Source organism: Carettochelys insculpta, chromosome 14 (genome assembly GCF_033958435.1).
Source record: "Carettochelys insculpta isolate YL-2023 chromosome 14, ASM3395843v1, whole genome shotgun sequence".
Classification (NCBI taxonomy): Eukaryota; Metazoa; Chordata; order Testudines; family Carettochelyidae; genus Carettochelys; species Carettochelys insculpta.
In genome coordinates, this window is record NC_134150.1 from 25,694,887 (window position 1) to 25,717,566 (window position 22,680).

The 22,680-nt window shown below is 43.3% G+C and overlaps 1 protein-coding gene across 1 annotated transcript in view; it reads right to left on the reverse strand.

The window, feature by feature from the left end:
- The window catches only part of LOC142020629 (transcription initiation factor TFIID subunit 4-like), a 207,653-nt gene that overhangs the window by 131,670 nt on the left and 53,303 nt on the right, over nt 1–22,680 (reverse strand). The window contains exons 7-8 of the mRNA XM_075008660.1: nt 22,345–22,475; nt 19,834–19,959 (exon numbers count right to left, since the gene is read on the reverse strand). Of these exons, the coding sequence (XP_074864761.1) occupies nt 19,834–19,959; nt 22,345–22,475 (257 nt within the window). The remainder of the gene's footprint in view (nt 1–19,833; nt 19,960–22,344; nt 22,476–22,680) is intronic.

Consider the following 22,680-nt stretch of genomic DNA (forward strand, 5'->3'; position numbering starts at 1 on the left):
TTTAAGCCCAGATACGGAATTCTAGCTTTGCCATTATTTATAATATAATGAATAAACATATCAGGATCGACTTTGTTTCCTAGTGAAGATTGGGGCTCTTCAAGCTCGTGCCAACATCTCTCACTCCAAAGGATAGCTTGACGTATCGGGGTCAATAGCTGACCCAGAGAGATCAATTTTGCTGCATCTTCACAGACACAGCAAAATTGAACTCAGTAGGATCGATCACGGTGTGTCGAATGCTAGGTAACTATAGACATACCCTAAGACAGATTCTCTATCGTCCTGATGATTTTAGAAGAAAGTCTTCATTTTAAAACTGGACATGTTTTATAAAAGTTTTCTTCAAATGCAAATGAAATGGAGACTTAACAGTACAGTAAACCCTTGAAATGAGCGATTTCAAGTTGCTCTTAACTCACATTAACACGAGTTAATCACAACTCAAAATCTCACCTCCCCCAGCCCTGGCTCAACCCCCCACAGCCCTGGTTCAAAACTCCCACACATGGCTCTGCCTCACCCCCCTCCAGCTCTGGTTCAAACATGATCCACCCCATCTCGCTACCCACCCCCATCTCCCAGTCCCAGTTCAAACGCCCCACGTGTGGCTCTGGCTCAACTCCCTGACCCCAGTTCACCACCCAAGCACAGCTCTGGCTCACCATCCCTGCACACAGCTCCAGTTCAACCTCCTCTCACCCCCCACCTCCCCGCAGCCCTAACCCACCACAGAATTAACCCCCCTACCATCCTCCCATGGCCCCAACACTCTGCCTGGCTTAATGCTCCCCAATTTCTTCCCCACCCCCACAACTCCAGGAGTTACCTTTCAAAAGGCGTTCCAGGTGCTCCTGCTGCTTCCCCAGCTGCAGAACATGCATTCCACCAGGAAAAAAAGCCCCTCCCACCCCCCGTCTCCCGACTCATGCAAAAGTTGAGTTACGCTAAGATGCACAGGAATGGAACCTTCACATAAGTCAAGGGACTACGGTATAGAGGCTACCCAATATGTATTACAACTAACTGGGATGATTTTATAGTCTCCTTTTAAAAATATCATTGAAATCTCTTCACACTCCATTTCAGCTGTAATCTTCTGGTCCTTGCTGCTAAGATCCTGCACAACTTTGCTCCTGCTTAACTCCTGAACTCCTGCTTATCACCCTTCTCTTATCCCTTTTCACTCTCTTCTTAACTCTCTTTACTCCACTCAAGCTACCAGACTAATCATCTCCTTGGTGCGCTCTTATTCTGGTCTCCGGGACTTCTTTCAAGACACCCCTTTTTCTGGGACCTCTCCTCCCATTTAAGTCTGACATACCACCACCCTCTGTGTACTTCAAACATACTTCTTTCACAACCTCAGAGGTCAGAAGTATTAACTTTGAATCATGGAATTTTTTTCAAGCACCTGTTCATCACCACCCACTTTGGTTCTTTTTGGAACCCTTCCCTCATCCTTCAATTCTGTGGCCATGTGAAGACTAGAAAAATAGCCAATGTATCTAAAATATGATCTAACATATTTTAACTAGCAGATTTTTAAACTCCAGGCTTCCTCCTCAGATTTCCTTTTAGGTCTGACCATGCCAATTAACCTGTTTTTAAAGTTGTTAATCCTGTCTCTCAGAATTTAAAACACATTCATCAATTATTTAGCTAACAACTTTTTAAACTTGACCTGTTTACCTTCCTAGGTTGGACAGGATGCTATTTTGTTTATGATGTTTGTAAGTTCCTTGGGGTAGGAATCTTGTTACCTTACTTATCTGAAAAGCATATAGCTTACTTTGAGCTTTAATATAAAGAATAAGCTTTGAAAATATGTTACACTAAGTTAAATGTATGTATTCACAATGAATAATTAAGTGGTTTCAAAATGCATTTTGTCAAACTCCCCAGCTTTCTGAAAACTCAGCTTTTCTTCCCGATATAGTAAAGTATTATTAAACAGAATAACAACAGCTACTGCATTAAGGCAGGAGATATCCCATAGAGTTCTTTCTTGCGATTAGATTGCATTTACATTTTTTTTTAAGAACACAGGTTACAAGTTTTATTTTTATATTTTAGTTGAATATAGCTGCTTCCGGTAGCCATTTTTCAAGACAGACAAAATATGAATTATTATGCATGGAGTTCAGAATTATCATTCTTTTTGCTCACAGTTCAATAGGCAGTTATAATTTATCTACACAAGTTGTAAAATCAGTGATGCACTATATATTAAATTTTATGTCATTTACAAAAATGTAAGATATATTACTAGATTCAGAACCACTTTAGAGCCTTAAGCTTAAAGGACTTGCATCTTAAGGGCTCTCTGGGCTTCCTCTCCAACCATGTGATTATCTTCTGCTTTCAGCAAGCAAGTCCATCCCAGTCAATGGCTAGGCACTTGTCACTTCATTTTTTCCTAAAAAATCTATATTGGGTGACTTTAATGAAAAATGAATCTGAAACATTAAAGTTAAGAGTCACAACTGTAAATGCTGCACTACAGAGAACCAATGCTGTGCCAACAGTTTCAATTTAAACCTATTTTTCCCTATTGATGACATTAGAACTTCACCCACGGCTCTGCACCAACTTATAACTTTCACTTTTCATTAAAGAAGTTAAATTAGAAACATGAAACCCTTTGCTTTCATATTAGCTGTATTAATAAAAAGCATAAGTTGAAAGAAGCATAGCTGAGGTAAAAACCCTATTTGAAGTTGTGGCTGTACTGCGGTGGCAGGCAACAATGCACAACCAAAAACTAGTTATTTCTGTTGGTTTTAATTATTAAAAATGCACAAAGTAACATACAATTTCAAATCGCCCAAAACTTAGTCCTCCATTTTCTTATCAGAAATGAGTGGGTGGTTTCAGTTCAGAAAGGAGTCCATTTCACAAAAAGCAGTATTGCATAAACATGTCATCCTCCTTGTTAGTCTCGGGGGACAGAAAGGGATTAAATGAGCAAGGAGATTTAACTGTCTTCTCACTCAGAGAGGTAACCAGTACAGAAGAGGACGGAAGCCCATCAGCAGCACAGCATGGAGAAATTTGCTATTGCCACTACCTACAATACATATGTTCTATAAACAGAGGACCGTAGCCTGGGGTGGTGTCAAATGTTAGCATCATCCGCAAGCAGTAAACTTAATTTTAAAAACTGCACAAGAATGTTCTTCATTCACTGACCTAGTGATAAGTATTACCAAAAAGAGGCTTTCAAAAATACACCATGCTCCTATGATTGTTGTATTTATTTTTAGTATCCAAGAACGTGTTACTCCCATAAACACTAAACAAATGAACAAAAAGCCACACACCGTAAAATGCATGGGCTAAAAAATGAGTGTGAGGACCTGATAAGGTGATATAGCTATTCAGTTAGACATCTGATGAGAAATATTCATTTGTCAATGTCGCAGATCATGTGACATGAAGCCAGTATCATCCTCTCAACTAACCTTTTAACATAGCTTTATAAACAATATGGAAGTGGTAACCTCCTTAACTACTGTAACAGAGAACACTTTTTTTTTTTATTTCTTATGTCTTTGGACGTAGACATCCTCAATCTACGCATACTTAATATAAAAAGCATGTGACTTCCCAATATCTATTTAGAAATAAAACGAAGCCATGATCAGCAGCTGTGGTTTCACACTGTATTTTCTTCACCAACAGCATTTTCATTATTGATCGCATATTCAAAATCTTATTTTACTCTTGCATGCAAGCATTACAGCCCCCAGCTTATTGAGATAGTAAACAAAAGAAACAAGTAAGGAAAAACACTTTTAGTGGAAGACAAAATTTGTGTTCTGCTCCCAGAAATCTCACATAATGCAGACCATATTAAATGTAAAGATAAATTCCACAACTGATTTCAATCTGGCTTTTGACCATTTTATTGTTCTCAGACTGTTCTTTGTTGTGTTGGACTCTTAGAACATCGTTTCCCCATCCACCATTGGCAGATGAGTAAAGTCTCTCTCCCCTGTGCATTCAGAGGAAAGTGGATCCTGACTAGGAGAGCACAGAAGGAGAAGACTAGGCTCTGCTGCACATTTCTGCTGTAGGGTTTGGGCTCCATGTACGTAGAGAAGGTATTTCTACCTGTTCTATGGCATTGTTCTCTCAATCCGGCATTTTTCACCAGTCAGACAAACCAAAATAAGGTAATGCCGACTGAATCAACGTTATCTTGTGTAGACCCTTTTGCCACACTGTGGAACCTCCCCTCAACAAGTCGTCTCCTCCAAAATCTATATTTTTTACACTGAACTCATTACCATGGTGTTGGACATGTGAAGCGGGGTTCCAAGACAGGGGATGGCTGGGGATCACAGTGGACTGCAGGGAGGGAGACAATCTCACTCCAGTCACTTCCACTAGAGAGTAGAAACCCAGGGGGAAAAAAATCTATTGACTCTACCCATTAGTCAGAAATGCCTTGACAAACTGAACTTCTCATAAGAACAGCTGTACCAAATCAAACCAAAGGTCCATCAAGCCTAATATCCTGTCTTCCGACAGTGGCCAATGCCAGATGCCCCAGAGGGAGTGAACAGAACAAGTAGTCAGTGACTGATCCTTCTCCTGTCATCCATTTCCAGCCCTGGACAAACAGACTTCTTATCATCTACTCACAACATACACATAAATCAAACTAACTAATGGGAGTTGGTAAGAAACATCTGTGAGCAGGTTATTCCATAACTGCCTGTTGCATGCCTTCTTCCTCTTTCCTCCAAATCATCTGCTACTGGCTCTCCAACTAATCTAGATGAACCCCTGGTCTGATCAGTGACTCCTATGTTACTAAAATACTAACATTAACAATTAACACAATCTTGTGATTGTACTTTTATTCATAATAAACCACAGCACTATTAGAAAGTGTCTACTTCTGACCAGTCAGTTTTATTTCTGCAGTACAAAGAAAAGAGGGCTGAATGTAGGAATTCCCCATGTTATTGGCAAACTATATGAGCTACAAGGAGTGACCATGGTATTAAGATAGATACAGGCAGATTAAGTGTATTTTGCATACTGACGTTTCACTACATCTTTAGGCGGTACACTTTAGTTAGACTTCGCTTTCCCTACATTCTCTTTTTCCTCCTATGTCTCACTTGTCCGGAATTTTACTTATCATTTGCTGTAAAATATTTTCATAATCTAATTTAAGATTCTAAACTATTTCTTAATCATGTCCAGATTTGACTACTTCATTTGCCTGTTTTGTGATAACCTATTTAATGGCTTCAGAATCTAGGGTCAAGTCACTTTCTTACTCAAGAAAGTAAAACCATACTCTTTCCTTCCTCCACCACCCTTCACTACTTTTAATTATCTTTTTAATCTATCTGCCTTATCTATTTGATCATCCCACTCACAAAATTCTTGCCTCCTCTATCACTTGCTCCTGATTCTCCCAAGCTGCAAGGCTTCTTTTAGACATGCTGTTCTGTCTACCTGGAAATCTGTATTTCTCTAGCACCTAGGCTTTGTCTACAACTGGAATTTCGAGGATTAGTGAAACTTCACTGTTGTAAACACCCAGGCTATGGCTACACTATTCTTGCTGTTTCAAAATACAAAAGTATGTACAAACAGCAGTGCTATCTTCAGTGTGGTATTCCATTTCCACTACCCCTTGTTGCAAGAGGGGTAGTGGAAACCTCAAAATAGCCCCTTATTTTGATGTTTGGTGACTTTTGGATGGCACTGAGTTTGAAATAAGGTAACTTGAAATATCTTACATAATAGATGTTGTTCAAATTGCATAAGTTATTTCAAGTTATGCCTACAGTGTACCTTAGCCCTAGTGTGGATAATATTTAAACTGGGTGACTCTGTAGCAGTGTAAACTGTATCTATATTAGGAATCTGTAATGGTGCAGCTATGTTGGTGATTGAAATCCCAATATAGACAAAGCCTACGGTTCTGAGCAACTTTCCTTCTTTAAAACTTGTCCTAAAATCTTACTTTTTAATTTGTGACTGGATGTTTTTATAAAGCATTTTATTACATTTCAAAACCTCTGTGCAAGCAAAAATTAATTAAGTGAGCCCATAAGAAAACTGCATTTACGAAAAATAGCATTTCCCATCTTTAGGTTCTCAGCAGATCTTTAATTCTAAACAAACGAGCTTTCTCACCCTGAATGAAATAACGGTGAGGACAAAATCCCTAAAACCAATATGGTTTTTCTATAGCCATATTGAAAGGCCTTCCTCTACAGCCAGAATGAAGAGCAGCAGCCATTAACTGCAGAGCTACAAGTCACATACTTGCATTCCATCTAAATCTCATTACAATAGGATCACACCAAGCTGTTAAGAGGGAGACCACATCCTAATGACACCCACTCTCACCAGACAAAGAAAACAGATCTCAAGATGGGGAAAGAAAACTTAGTGAACAGCATTTTTCCTGGCAAGAAACCACTTATCAATAGCTGAGTCTGTGAAATCCCCATCCTATGATAACCTGGGGCACCCTACAGATGAACAGATATTTTGGATCATAAGCTTTTATGGGAAAAGACCCACTTCATCAGATGCATGCGACAAAGCAGGTCTTTGGCCATGAAAGCTTATGCCTCAAAATATCTGTTAGTCTATAAGGTGCCATAGCACTTGTTTCTGAAGATACAGACTAACTCGGCCTCCTCTTTGATACATTCTATGATGATTGTCTTTAGTTTTCTACTGTTTTCTGTATGATCTCTGGTTTGTAATTGTTCTTGTTTGCTGTATAATTAATTTTGCTAGGTGTAAATCAATTAAGGTGGTGCATTATGGCTGGTTATATAACTCTGTCACAGTGGACTATGACTGATTAGTAAACTCATACTAAAATAGTTGGTCAAGTTATAGCTACACAAGGCTCAAATTTCCCTACTTTAATTGAAGTCCAAGAACAAAAACGGCAGGAGGGAGGAAAGAAGGAAGACAGCAAGAGGAGGAGGAAGAAGAAAAAAACCTGGGCAAATTCACCACACCTGCCAGATTCTGAGGTGCACCAACCAACGTTCAGAGACTGACTTTATCCGTTCCAACAGGAGAAGTCTGCCTGCCTTACCAGGATTGGTGAGCATGATATTGTGTGCTCAGCAAGTATTATGCTTTCTTGGTAATTGTAAATAAAGAGAGAATAAGTATATTATTGTGAAAGGCTTTTTCAGTAGCACAGATCCTGCATACCTGCAGGGAATTACACCCTAAGTCCTAGGAATTAGGAAAGGGCAGGAGTTTAAATTAACAGGGTCACACCTTGATCCCTCAAGATTGAATGAAGGTGTGTGTGTCCCTGAAGCGTGGAAGGGATATAGAAATTTGTACAGGTAACAGTACGGTGGGAACACTATTCATATGGCAATTAGCAATTAGGTTATTAAGAACAAAAGCCAAGATGGGTTTTGGGATTTTTTTTTTTTTTTAAAGAAACGATTTTTTTCCTGGTTAACATTTCGCTACAAGTCCTAAACTGACTGAAATCTGTCTCTGGATGAAGAGTAGTGGTTTTGAAAGTGTAAATCAAACCTATTCTCTTATTATCACCTTCAAGGGTCTAAATCTACAAAGCTTTCAGTGTGTCTGTGCATGCATGTGCACACATGCCTACGAGAGTGTACAAAAGATGCCCCTGTGACAGCCCTTAATATCGAAGCCTTCCATTTAGGCCACAGAACAGACATAGCACAAACGCAGGTTTTTACTGGCTATCCCTGACCTGGACAGACCATTTCTAAGGATGCATATGTATTTCAATTCCCAAGAGCCAGCCAGTCACTGGCCTCTCTGCAAACAAAGATATCAAATGGTAGACCACTAATACTCATCAGATGGTTACCTATTTTGATCAGCAGGTAAAATCCAGCTCAGCCTGCCTGGTAACAAGAGTGTTTGTTGAAAGTATTCAACAGAGAACTCAACTTACAGAACAAATAGGGTACTACCTGTATCATTCCTAGAAAGACCAACCAATCAAAGGGTTCGTACCACTGTAGATGCTGAAACCAGAGAAGTCTGAGAAGGCCATCCAATCCAACAATCAGTCACTGTGAGATTTTCAAAAGTTCATCTAGTTCAACCATTTTAAAACATTTTTTTTTCTCATTTGCAAACGTCCAAAACATTTTGAATGGCAATGAAGGCCCCTTTGGAAATCTTAGATGTCATCTGTAGATCCCTGGAGGTCCAGGAACCATTGGTTGAAAACCATTGGTGTAGTTCTTTGTCAATGTTAATTTTTAGCATTAGTCTCTTTGAAAAGACTTCATACTATGTAGCTAAATGTGGTGGAAGACCTTATTGCAGGAATATATGAAAATAACCCCATGAAAGTCACTATGAGCTGGATGGGAATCATCAATTATTTTCACATAGACTACTGAACAGCTATCAGAGACAGCAATAACTTTCAATCACTATGAAACTGGGTCACACTTGAACGGGCTTTGACATGGGGGAAAGGTTCATTATGCCTTTACCAGTCCTCTGAGTCCTCCAGTCCCTCAAGTTATTTAGGATCATTTAAATATGAATGTTACAGTCAAGGCAATTTTAAAAAAGAAAAGATCAAGCATAGTCAAATACAATAACTTAAAAATATGGGCAAATATACATGCATAGTGGTTCAGATTAAAAAAGAATATTTTATGTTGTATAAGATCATCATATGTTGTAAGAACTGGGATATGTTTCTATGTATAAGATCAATAATCTGGTATGACAAGTAACCTTTTTTAATATAGATGGAGAAGTTACTCACCATAGTAACGATGATTCTTCGAGATGTGTCCCCATGGGTGCTCCACGACAGGTGTCGGGCTTGCCCCGGCGCCGCAGATCGGATCTTTCCAGCAGTTTCTGCCGGACCGCACATGCGCCGGCGCACGCTGCTCCCCTGTGTGCTCCCGGCCACGTGCGCAATCCAGTCCCCGCCAGTTCCTTGACCAATCGCCTCGGATGCTCCTGAAAAACACCAAACAGAGATCCGCAGCGGGGAGGATGGGCGGGTGGTGGAGCACCCACGGGGACACATCTCGAAGAACCATCGTTACTACAGTGAGTAGTAACGATCTCTTTCTTCCTCAAGTGTCCCCGTGGGTGCTCCACGATAGGTGACTACCCAGCAGTAACCCAAGAAAGGAGGTGGGTAATCGGGTTATGTGCAGCTTGCCCCCGAAAGGACTGCTGTCGAGAGGCGGGTATCCTCTTGGAATATCCGGTGTAGGACATAATGCTTGGCGAAGGTGTCATAGGATGACCAAGTCACCGCTCTGCAAATGTCTTTTAGCGCAACGCCCTTGAAAAAGGCTGTTGATGCCGCCACCGCCCGGGTGGAATGAGCCCTAGGCGGGGCCAGTAAAGGAGTCTTTCGAAGTTCGTAGCACATCTTTATGCAGGACACAATGTGCTTCGAGATTCTCTGTGAAGAGAGACCCTCTCCTTTTGATCTGGGAGCGACAGAGACTAAGAGCCTGTCCGTTTTCCGGAAGGACTTAGTTCTGTCTACATAGAAGGCCAACGCCCTCCTCATGTCCAGGAGGTGCAGGTGTGCCTCCTTGTTGGAGCTATGAGGCTTTGGGTAAAACGAGGGTAAAACTATAGGTTCGTTAAGATGGAACTCTGAAGAAGCTTTCGGAACAAAGGCTGGGTGCAGCCATAAGGTTACCGCCTCCTTTGAGAATACCATGCAGGGTGGCATTGCCATAACTGCTGCGAGCTCACTGACCCTGCGAGCTGACGTGATTGCAAGAAGGAAGGTTGTCTTTATCGTAAGGAAACGGAGGGAAGCCGTGGCTAAGGGTTCAAAGGGTGGTCCCGTTAGCGCACTGAGCACCAGGTCTAAGCTCCACGATGGTGGAAGCGGTTTCCAAGGGGGGTACAGGTTTACCAGCCCCTTCAGGAACCTGGTAACAATAGGATGGGCAAACACCGTGGGCCCTTCGTCTTCATGCCGAAAAGCCGATATAGCGGCGAGATGGACCTTCAACGAGGAGAGGGAGAGTCTGCCTCTCTTGAGGTCCAGTAAGTATTCTAGTATGACAGGTATAGGCACTTCAAGAGGATCTAACTGCTTGGTGGAACACCATGCAGTGAATCGAGTCCATTTCTGTTTGTAGGTCTTCCTGGTGGAGATCCTTCGGCTACTTTCCAGGACTTGTTGCACTCCCTCCGTACATGTACTTTCTAGGGAGCTGAGCCATGGATTAACCATGCTTGTAGGCACAGGCCTTGGGGGTGAGGATGCACTATGGACCCCCGGGCCTGCGTGAGCAGGTCCGGCGCTACCGGAAGGGGAAGCGGTGGACGATCCGACATGCGGAGAAGCAAGGGGAACCATTGCTGTCAATCCCATGTGGGGACCACTAGGATCATGTGGGCTCTCTCCCTCCTGGCTTTCTGCAGGACCTCGTGGATGAGCACCATGGGGGGGAACGCGTAAAGCAGTGGGCCCTTCCACGAAATCGTGAACGCGTCCCCCAGGGACCCCCGCCCCAGTCCTGCCCTGGAGCAGTATTGGGGGCACTTCTTGTTGTGCTGAGTGGCAAAACAGGTCTATCTGGGGAAACCCCCATGCCTGAAAAATCGGTCGTAGCAGATCGGAGCGGATCTGCCACTCGTGTGTGAGTGCGAAGTGCCTGCTCAGCTGGTCTGCCTTCACGTTGTGAGCGCCTGGTAAGTACGAGGCTTTCAACGTTATATTTTTGGTGATGCACCAGTTCCACAGCCGGACTGCTTCCGCACATAAGGCACGGGATCGAGCTCCGCCTTGTCGGTTTATATAAAACATGGTGGAGATATTGTCTGTATTGATCCTGACTACCCTGCCTTGTATGTGGTCTTGAAAGTGTGTGCAGGCGTTGAACACCGCTCTGAGCTCCAGAATATTTATATGCAGTGACTGTTCCGTAGGGGACCACAGTCCTTGCGTCACCTTTTCGCCAATATGTGCTCCCCACCCTATGTGGGAGGCGTCGGTGGTGAGAAAAATAGAGATTTGTGGTTGGTGAAAGGGTACCCCTGTTAGCATGTTCTTGGGGTTTACCCACCATTGCAGGGATCTGCGCACCTCTGTCGTGGGTGACACCACCCTGCGGACAGTATGGGATGCCGGCTTGTAAACGCTCGCCAACCAATGTTGTAGGTTGCGCATATGCAATCTGGCGTTCTGTACCACGAACGTTGCTGCTGCCATGTGGCCGAGCAGCTGCAAGCACGTTAAAACTGGCACCGTGGGGCTGTATGTAACGACTTGTACCAGGGAACCGATAGCGCGAAAGCGAGCATCGGGTAGATAAACTCTTGCTGTGATAGAATTTATGCATGCCCCTATGAACTCTATGTCCTGTGTGTGGTCGATCGTTGATTTCGCAAGGTTGATGACCAGGCCCAGCGAAGAAAACGTGCCTGCTGTGACGCGTATCATGCGTAGTACCTCCGCCTTCAAGGCTCCTTTCAGTAGGCAGTCGTCCAGATATGGGAATATAAATACCCCCTGTCTGTGCAGGTAGGCTGACACCACTGCCAGGGTCTTGGTAAAGACTCTGGGGGCCGAGGAGAGGCTGAACGGCAGAACCTTGTATTGGAAATGTTCTTTGCCGACCATAAACCGGAGAAAACGCCTGTGAGCCAGGTGGATCATTATATGAAAATACGGATCTTGTAAGTCGAGGGCTGCAAACCAATCTCCATCGTCCAGTGCCGTGAGTATAGAGGAGACTGTGATCATCCGAAAGCATTGTTTGCGCAAGTACCGGTTGAGGCCTCGAAGATCGAAGATGGGCCTCCAGCCTCCTGTTTTCTTCTCTGTGAGGAAGTATCGTGAATAAAACCCTTTCCCTTGAAGTCGCTCCAGCACTCTTTCGACCGCCCCTATAAGCATCAGGTGGTCCACCTCATGCTTGAGTTTCGCCTCGTGGGAGGCATCCCTGAGATGAGGCCTTGGCGGTGGGAGCGACTGAAAGGGAATCACGGGTTGTCTGTGGTGATCTTTTGCCATTGTGAGTGGAACAGTCGGAGGCGATGATGGAACATTAATTGTGGATAACATTGTGCGATGGTAGTAATAGTGCAGCCCTCGACCTGTCCGTCAAACTTGTTGCCTTTGGGCCTGCCCCGAGGATGCACGGCCTTGTTGGGAACATTGCCTGGGAGTTCTATACTGTTGTTGCTGTTGATGCCGCTCTTGGTCGTAGCCCCGTTGGTACTGAGCACGCTGAGGCTGGTACAGGTATCGCCGTTGTTGAGGGTAATACTTTTTCTTTCTGTATGGAGGGGTATAAATACCCAGTGTTCTGAGTGTGGCTCTTGAGTCTTTACTGGAATGAAGGACCGAATCAGTTGACTCTGCAAACAACTTCTGCGTGTCGAAAGGGAGATCGACAATTTTTGCCTGCAGATCCCTCGGGATACCCGATGTCTGGATCCAGGATTCCCCGCGCATGACCACTGCCGTAGCCGTTGAGCGTGCCGCCGTGTCCAGGGCGATCTGGACTCCCATCCTTGAGACTGCATAGCCCTCTTGCACGATGGCCTTCAGCACCGGCTTCTTATCTTCTGGAAGCGAATCCATGAGAGAAGTAAGCCTGGAGTAATTGTCGAAATTGTGGTTCGCTAGATGTGCTGCATAATTAGCCACTCAGCAGCAGGGTGGAGGAGGAGTATACCTTTCTGCCAAATAACTCTAGCTTCTTGGCATCTCTGTCCGTTCCCCCCGCTTTGTACTGGGAAGTCTTCGATCTCTGCTGAGACGATTCTACCACCAGAGAATTTGGTTGTGGGTGACTAAACAGAAACTCCATGCCCTTTGCTGGGATGAAGTATTTCTTATCTGCCTTCTTGTTTATAGGTGGAGCAGAAGCCGGGGTCTGCCATATGGTGGTAGCAGACTCCATGATTGCTTCGTCGAGCGGGATAGCAATTTTGGACGAGGCCGGAGGCCTCAGGTTTTTGAGGAGCTTGTGGTGCTTCTCCTGCACCTCTGCTGTTTGGATGCCTTGCGTGAAAGCCACCCTTTTAAACAGCTCCTGAAACTGTTTGAGGTCATCCGGGGGGGCAACATCCCCGGGGGCCATAGCTTCGTCGGGGGAGGACAAGGAGGAACCACTAGGGTAGACCTCCCTTGAACTCTCAGGGTCCTGCTGCCAGTGGTACACCCTCTCACTAGAGGCTTGTGAGGGAAAATCTCGGGGTTCCAGAATCAGCTCCCCTTGAGACAGCTGTGTTTCCGTCCCCGTCCGTGAGTGCCCGCGGGGGTACTGGGCGGTCGAGGGGGACCTGCCCCTGGGTGTATGCCTGTGGTGTCTATGCCCGGCATGATAAGAACGATCGTGGCAGCACGGGCACGGTTCCTGGGATGGAGACCTGGACCACTCTTGAGGTGTATACCCCCGATGTCTGGGGGAGCGAGATTGTCTGCACGATTGAGACAATGGTGAAACTGGTTTATGGTAGTACTCCAGAGGGTCAAATCCCAGAAAAGGTGAGGGTGGCCCGAGCCATGGTGAGGCTGGTTGGAGGAACGGGGAAGGAGGCTCTGGGTAGGCTGGGGGAGATCCATGTCTCCTGGTTGATGTACGCAGCATAAGGGGAGGACTTGTTGAGAGCAGCCCTGCGGCCCTGTCCAGAGAAGGGCTGCGGTGCCGGGTTTTCACTGCTGCCTTTCCCCTCCCCTGCGGGGCTGGCTCCGCCCCTCGCCGTGCCAGGGATCTCGGCCCCGCTGTCGGCGCCGCGCTCAGCACGCTCATCTGCGGTGCCGCGCGGGTGGTCTCCTCCAGTGCCTGCAGGCTACATGCCTGTTGGCCCTGCACAGTTGGTGCCGCGGGGGTTTGTGCTGCTTGCGGCGGTGCCACCGGTTCCGGCGCTTGCCTGGCCGCCGCTCTGAATGCGCAGGCCAGCTGTTTAGTAATCGGAGGCTCAGCCTCTGCCATGTGTGCTGCTGTGCTGCTGCTCGCTTGTGACTGAGGCTGGGGGCTATGATCTACACCCGTCCCGCTCGCTGTGACCGCCGGCAGGGATCAGGCTGGAGAGAGCTTCCTCCATTTTTGCACTGAGGGGGTGAGGGACACCGCCTTCCTTTTATGGAGCCCTGTGGGTCCCTCCGGTTGAGGCCCCTCCGGCACGTCTGGCTGGAGGGCCTTATCAAACAGCAGCATTTTCAGCCGCATTTCTCTGTCCTTTCTGGCTCTGGCCGTAAGCTTTGCACAGAAGGAGCATTTCTGGGTGACGTGTGATTCCCCCAGGCATCTGATACATTGACTGTGCCCATCGGAGGCCGGCATAGCTTTGCAGCAGGACTCACATTTCTTGAATCCTGAAGAGGACATTGCGGTGAGTCTTTGAGCTGTTAATAGGTTACTTAGCACCTTCTCTGTGCCTGTTCCCCTCTCACGGACTCCAGCCTGCCGCAGCAGGAGGCCTACTGGCCTTCACGTCCCCGGGGTGCCTCCACTCCTCCTCTTGTTTCTAAGACTTTCTACTTATATATATATATATATATATATATATATTTTTTTTTTTTTTGCAATAAAGAAAGAAACAATTTAACTAAGAACTCTGAAAGAGAACTCTAAAACTCTGAAAAAGAAAAACTCTAATACGCTGACTCTGGTCGCAGCCTGAGCAGATTCTGTCTGCAGCCGATGGCGGTTAAGAAGGAACTGGCGGGGACCAGATCGCGCACGTGGCCAGGAGCACGCAGGGGAGTGGCGCGCGCCGGTGCATGCGCGGTCCGGCAGAAACTGCTGGAAAGATCCGATCTGCAGCGCCGGGGCGAGCCCGACACCTATCGTGGAGCACTCACGGGGACACTCGAGGAAGAACACTGCACTCACCCTTAATCTTCCAGATTAGACTCTAATCTCTATTTTTATACTACTAAGGCATTTCCCTCACCCAGCCTGCAAAATAAGTGTAGATGATTTACGATTGTCCCTTCAACAGTATTTTCCCTTTCAACATCACAATTTCTTCTGCTACATATACTTACACACAGTCCATCTGGGCTGAGCAACAAAAATGACCGAACAATATTTTGAAGTATGGATGCCATCAAGAAATATATTTCAGAGAAGAGGAGACTCAGGGAAGGACTCTTTACTTCATGCAAGAGTCTCATGAAGTCTTGGCTAAGAAATAGCAGTTACAACATGGGACATTAGCTCCAGGCCAAAGTATGGAAATTTGTTCTGTTGTTTAACAACTGCTGAACTATCACACTGGACACTGAAATGTCACCTTTGTAACTGAAAACAGGGAAACAGAAGCCCCAGTCCAGATTTAACATTGGTTCTCCCAATACTGGTGTCCACCAGTGTGATTTACTAAGTCATAGGCATATTTATAGAACTTTATTCAGAGAACATTTAATTATTGAAATTATATGTTAAATTTACAGCACACTTCCATTGGGCATTGTATTATATTTTGCAATTTGTGGGGTAATGTTAGGGGAAAATTCCTAACCAAATTACTACAAGAAACTGCAGACTTTGGGCAAAAATTCAAATGGATTTATCTCAATGCCATTCCGTATCTGTGACACTGTGCCCCCATATTTTTATGGAAATGTGTTTTTGAATATGAATATTCATTAACTCAAATATGATTTAGGCAAAATGGGGCAAGTAATCAATAATTCAAGAGTTTGTAATTCCCTGAATGTGTATATTCTGTTTGGCTGTTTCTACACATGCCACTTTTTCTGAAAGTGTCATGCTAATAAACGGCCCAAGAAATGCTAATGAGGTGCAGACATAAATTTTCAAGAAGAAGTGGTTTCCGAAAGGAGGACTTCCTTCCGGGAGACCCCCCGAGGGGCTGCGCCTCTACGTGCTGTTTTGGAGTCCAGGAAAGCTTCTTCTGGACTCCAAAATCATGTGACCATATACTAATGAGGCACCGGGAATTTACATCCACACCTCATTAGCACTTTCGGGGCCGTTTCGGAAGAAATGGCATGTTTAGCAACGGCCTTTGTGTGTGTATCTTTCCTGTATATGAGCTTCGAAATATGAAGTGTAAATCTGTTTATTAAGCTACACCTTCTAGTAAAAGCCATTTGTGGTACTTAAGGAACTTAATAGCTTTGTGCTCTGAACAATGATCTGATCTGTGAATAGTCTTGTTTTTCTTGTGTGCCTGGAGCGTAGTTGGTCCCAACAAGACAGGTGATCATGCTACCTGGTGCGGAAATCCATCTTGAATTTTGTACTCTTCCACAGGGGAAAGGGAGAAGAACTGAACAAACACTTCCCACCCTGGAAAAATTCAATTTAAGGGATGAAAAGCAAACAATGATTCTCTTTAGCTGGCTTTCCAGACTACTCCCACCTCAAGAGGACACATGAAATGACCTAAAAAGAAAATAAAACTAATGAGGGGAGATGCTGTTAGACCCAATTTAGGAAAGAAATCAGCTCTGGCCAGAATAATTTTACCTGAAATAAGAATGACTGAGAGAAATTATGATTTGTCACAGTTTCTCTTAAGCTGTGGCCACGCTTGCCCAAAGCTTCGAAATGGCCATGCTCATGGCCAAATCGAAAAATACTAATGAGGTGCTGAATTGAATATTCAGTGCCTCATTTGCATGTTGTCAGCTGTGGCGCTTTGAAAGCACTGCTTTCGAACGTGTGCGGCTCGGCATGGCTACACAGGGGTCCCTATTGAAAGGACCCCTGTATGGCCACACCAAGCCGTGCATGTTCAAAAGCAGCACTTTCGAAGCACTGCGTCTGGAAGCGCGCGAATGCTAATGAGGCTCTGAATATTCAATTCAGAGCCTCATTAATATTCTCCGATTTGGCCATTAGCATGGCTATTTCGAAGGTTTGGCCAAGTGTGGCCACAGCTAATGTATTAAACTTAGCTGCTGTGTTTTGTTTATTTTAGCTTAGTACCATACTTTTATCTGTCTATCATCACTTGCAACTACTCAAATCCTACTTTTTATATTTCATAGAATCACTTGTGCTTATTATCAATCCCAATGTAAATAATTGTTTTCTTGGGTGAAAAAACATGTGTACATCTGTCTTTCATTGATAAAGAGGGCAAACTTTATAAGCTCTCTCTGTGTAAAACTTTCATAAAGAGTAGACGGATTTCCTTGGGGTTTTGTTCCCATTGGGGCTGTGCTGTGTTAAGATCTTTGTTTCAGCATACTATAAGGACCTTCAACATTCTGCAAAATCAGACTGAGACAAAGAAATTAAAAAAGAAAACAGTAAAAGTAAATAAAATACAGGTGTTTAGAATAAATTCATCCTTATTACAAGCACAAACCATACAATAGTATATCTGTTCACTGAAAGCTCAGAATAGAACATAATTCTACATGGGGAGAATGTGTCACAAATGGCACAACAGTTGAGATGACACAGAAAGGTTGTTTTTAGATATTTTACCTTGTTTCTGCTAAATCTGACCATTTTATATTACAGTTTTCTCAGTAACTAAACTGCATAAATCAAAGATCAATAAAGACAATTACAGAGGCTAACACTGGAAGAACAAAGGGTAAATAATAAACCTATTTTTAGGGGTAAGTTATAGATAAATAACAGCACAGAACACTGACAGCCAACACTGATGGTTGTAAAAAAACTTCATGGGACCACAGGAAACTTGGGCACATCCATGATAAGTGATCATCCAGCTCCTGAGGTCCCTTCCAGCCCTATGATTCTGCGACTCTGTGTGTGATTTTTAGATCATCTCATAATTACTGCTGGTAGAAACATAAAGGACTAACTAGGTCATCCAGTGTACACTCATATGCAAAGCAACCCAGCAATGTTACCTAGAAACAATTTTGAAGTATCTTTATCAAAATCAACAATCTTTATGGTCCATGTTACAGATGGTGGCATAAAATAGAGATACCAGGCTTGAAGATAAACTAGAAAAAGATGCAATCATGTGTTTCTGAACAAAAGAAGATAAAAATGGCCATATGGGGTCAGACTGGGGTCTACCTAGCTCACTATCCTGACTTCTGACAGTGGCCAATGCCAGGTGCTTCAGAGTGAATGAACAGAACAGATAATCATCAAGTGATCCATCTCCTGTGGTCCACTGCCAGCTTCTCGCAAACAGACTAAAGACCTTCAGAGGAGGGTGCTGCATCCCTGCCCATCTGAATCCCAGAGGAGTTGTGAGATTGTAATGATCAGAATTCAATTAGAAAAATGCAGGTGTTTAGAAATTACCGTACCAGCATTTTCTAGATATGTTGGGACCGATTCTATGCCCATGTGGTATTATTTCAGAATTACTTTGGTGCAAACGATCCATTAATGAAAAAAGTAATTAGCCAATTAATGAAACAAAATATCTTGACAATTGAGAATTAAAACTAAAAACACACCACTGGCTCACTGCACTGTGTTTAAATACTGCAGAGAGGGATTTTAAAAGGACATATTGGATTGAGGCACCTGTTGAAATTCGGTAGGAGTCAGGCACCTATTTCCCTTATGCTCCTTGAAAAATGTTATCCATAGTCAATTAGATCTAGAGGCCTCATTACAATGGAAGCCTGAATGTAGGAAAAGTTGAATACTTACAACTCCCACTAACAACAATGGGAGTTGCAGTTCATGGCACTGCTACAGATCAAGACTGAAATGGCTTTACAGATTATAATGATTATAATAAATTAACATAACCCACTGCACTGAGAGTGGATTAATCCCCCGAGTTTCCTTATTTTTAATTTTAAACTGGACACCTCCTTGAACATAACTTGTTTGCATTAATGACAGAGTATGTACACTCCTCCCTTGTTAAACAAGTACTTTATTTACGAGTAGTCGCTAAAACAAGGCATGCATATACTTACCTTTGTTCACAGGATGAGTGAACTCCCCCTGCTAATACGAGCCTCATCTCCCTCCTCACGGCTCCAATCCACTGCAGCCTGAACCCCCTGCCAGCTCCATAGACCCCAAACAACCACAGCCTGACTCCACTCACCAGCCCCACACTCCCAAACTGCCACAACCGTAACTGTCTGACCCACCCCATGGACCCAAGCTGCAGCAGCTTCAACCCGCCCCGCCCCACCCCCCCCAAGACCCAACCCACCACCAGGTTTCAACTGACCCTCACGCTCATGGTCCCAAACTGTCCCCAGCCTTTAACCCTCCCCAATCCCAAGGTTCACTTACCTTTCAAAAGCAGCGCCACATGCTGCCACTCCTTCACCAAGTTAGGAGCACTAGGAACCAATCAGAGACTTTTATGTGTATTTTAATGGTAATTTAGTGTACCTCTTATGACTTTTCACTTGAGCAGAAAGTTGGGAACCAATTGTGCTTGTATAGCGAGGGATGAGTGTACTTTTACTATCTGTTTACAAAGCATTACTGACTCTAAATGAAAAGTTTTTTACATAATATTTTAATATCTATATAAACAACATCGAGAGGGAGGGGAAAGTTAAATGAGCCCGACTATTTGGAAGGGATATCACCAAAAGGAAAAAGGTCAGAGCCACTGAGCTTGATTATGCATTGTAGTTTTGCAAAGAGGCTCACGCTGGTTACCCTGAAAGTCTGGTGTTCAAGTTACAGCTTTGTCACTCCTTTGGCACAGGACAAGGCTGGAGGCAGCTGTGAACTTCTTTCCCCTAGACATCAATGGGCTCTGCTAACACTGGTTACATCTAGAAGGCACTTATTCAACCTCTCCTCAATCAGCTTTGCTGAATTAGCCAATGAATATATACATATATTTGTTACGCTACCTTTTGATACATAAATACTACTATTTATATAAATATTTGTTTTGAAAAGGAAATCAAAGAGGTACCTTGGCTGCCTTTAACAAAATTTCCCTTTCTTGTTCATCTTTCCTTTGCTTTTCTAAACGCTCCAACTGTTCAAAAAACTTTAGCTGTGATCGAACATCTGTAGCTTGTTCGTACCATTCATCATCCTGGGAAATAAGAAATACTTCATGAAAACAAGTCATCATAATAAAGCTATAAATTGTGCATGGTTTTAAACTGCTATGCCTTATGCCTCCCTAAGAGCTAACAAACAAGACATACACGGCGCACCAATTTATTATAAAAAGAGAATGAGCCAACATACTATTATTATTATTGTAGCCATACAAGTAATTTATAAACATTTAATTTACATAACAGCTTAAATACAAAATATATTAATCCATGTCAGAGGTACTGCATATTTAAATAAATCAAAACAATGGATTAACACGCTGTAGAACAGTGGTATTTAATTTTATAATTAAACTGTACACAATTAAGCCTTAAACTGTATGTCCCATATTTATAGTTAACTGAAATACAGGTATAGAAATTGTCAAAATATGTTGATCACCACAAATATTCACAACTTAAAACACAAATTTAAACAGCTCTATATAAAAATAAAATCAGCAAAAACAAGACAAAAAAACTGTAGATACGTCAGCACTCAACATTTCTGATGCTAACTGCATAGGTGCACGAGCGACGTTTCTAATGTTTAAGGGGAGAATGAAGGCATTATGAACATCCCATTGCTCTCTGTTTATCTTCTTGATACTACCCTGCTTTACTTCAAGGAATTAAAATAAATTGAAGGGAGTAAAAAAAAAATGGCATTCTTAAGGCATTGTCAGGGAGAGCCACTTCTGGAAAACTACCAGCTAGGAAATACCATCTTGCCTATGCTAGCAAAGTTTATTGTTCCCGGGCCCAAACCTGGGATCAAAGAGTACACTAACCTAGTAATGTTCCCTTACTTGGGGAGGAGAAAAAGACAGGGATAACTGAGCAGCAGTGCCTGGAGAAGAGTCTCTAAGAGACTCACACCGAGTATGTAGGAGGGTGTCTGTCCACCACTCCTGTTCATAAGCAGGGATGTCTATACTGCTATGTAACTTTGGATAAACAAACAATGTGTTTCTTTTCAGTCACTTTAATAAGCCACTGGTCACAGATTCCTGAAGAGAAGATTTCTTGGAGATGCCATATAAGTACAATTGGATCTGTCTCATTTACACAACTGGGGTGCACCTGTTTCCCCCAACTAATAGTCCAAGCATTCCTGGACCATGGGATTGCATCTTTGAGGTGAAATGAGACATGCCAGTCACCTGAAGGCTCTACCGGGAAGGGAATAAGAGAGGTCCAAATTGCCATTCATTCTGTGACCTCTACACCCTGCTTTGATACTAGTTTAACAAACATAAAATACCTTTAGAATTAAAGGTGACAGAAGAAAAACTTGGATTGCACATTAAAGATTTCCTATTTATTCAGAAACTAATTTGCAATCTCTTAATCGGAGCTCCCACAATGTCAGAGACCTAAATCATGTCACTTTTCTGTACGGTAACAATCACTAAAAATAGGCTCAAAGGACAATTTTAAGTTGCAATGTTATTTTCAAAGCAAATGAGATTGATTTTGCAAAGTGTTGAACCTCTGATTAAAGGCTGCTGGTGTAGAAAAATATGTGGCATTTCCTCTCATTATTTATGAAAATACATCAGGGTCACATTCTAAAACACTGAAAGCTGATTTAAAATGATCACATTTAATTTCAGTTTCAGCCCAATATACAAGATCTCATTTTTGTAGTTTCTGATGTATTCATCACTTGGACCAAAGTTCCTGTTCACAAATGCTGTTTGTAACAGCATTTTTCTCACAGCTAAAAATGAGTAGAATAATAAGTTCTTTTAAAAGTAGATGTATTTGTTAAGGAAAGAAGTAACCCTGATCTAGTTTTATAGGAGTAAGGGAATGTCGAAGTGAGGTGCTTATTTTGAAGCTGCCCGCATCTACACTGTCAATCTGCAATTTGAAGTTTGCAGTTTAAATTCACATGACCGCCATTATGCTAATGCATCCCTGAATACGCACATTAGCACCTCGTTAGCCTGCTTTGAATTGCCTCATTACCATGCCACCTCCTATTGGAGGTGGCATGTGTAGAAGCAGCTTTAGTATAGACAAGCCCAACTAATCAACACAAAGAGAAAACTATAACACATGGGAGAAAATGTTTGTTGGACTGAATGAAGCGAACAGAGCTGCCATAAGTCAGCGAAAAGTTCCAACATAAAGCAGTGAAAGATGAAGGAACTGAGGGTGAGGGAGCCAGTAGTGCCCCCATAGCACACCTTGCATGTGCCACTCCACAGGGTGCCAGAGCCAGCCCCTACCAATACTGCCGAGAGACAAAACTTCTGACACCAGTGCATGTTGCAAGTACACACATGTCAGATGGGAAGGACATGAGCAATCACTTGAAGGAGAGCTATATAACTGGAGAGCATTTCAATACCATGTCTTTCCATACTTACTTTGTGTGAATCCATTCGGTGCTGCGTTATCACCGTTACTTTTTCTATCACTGTTCTCAATCGGTTTTGTGTTGCATGAGAAATAAAGGTAATCACCTCAGCAGGCACATCTGTAATTCCTAATTTTTTAGCTAAAGAAGGGAAAAAAATAATTAGACTCTACCAAAATGCCCCTTAACATTTCTCAGCACCATGACACAACAGCGATCACACACACCATACCTGACTATCTCAGAAATGTCTCGCATTAGTAAAATTCCCTGGAGAGACTGCTTTTCAAAGTACAGAAGAAAAGGGAATGTTCAAAGACTTAAGGTAGTACAAAATTAAGGTGTA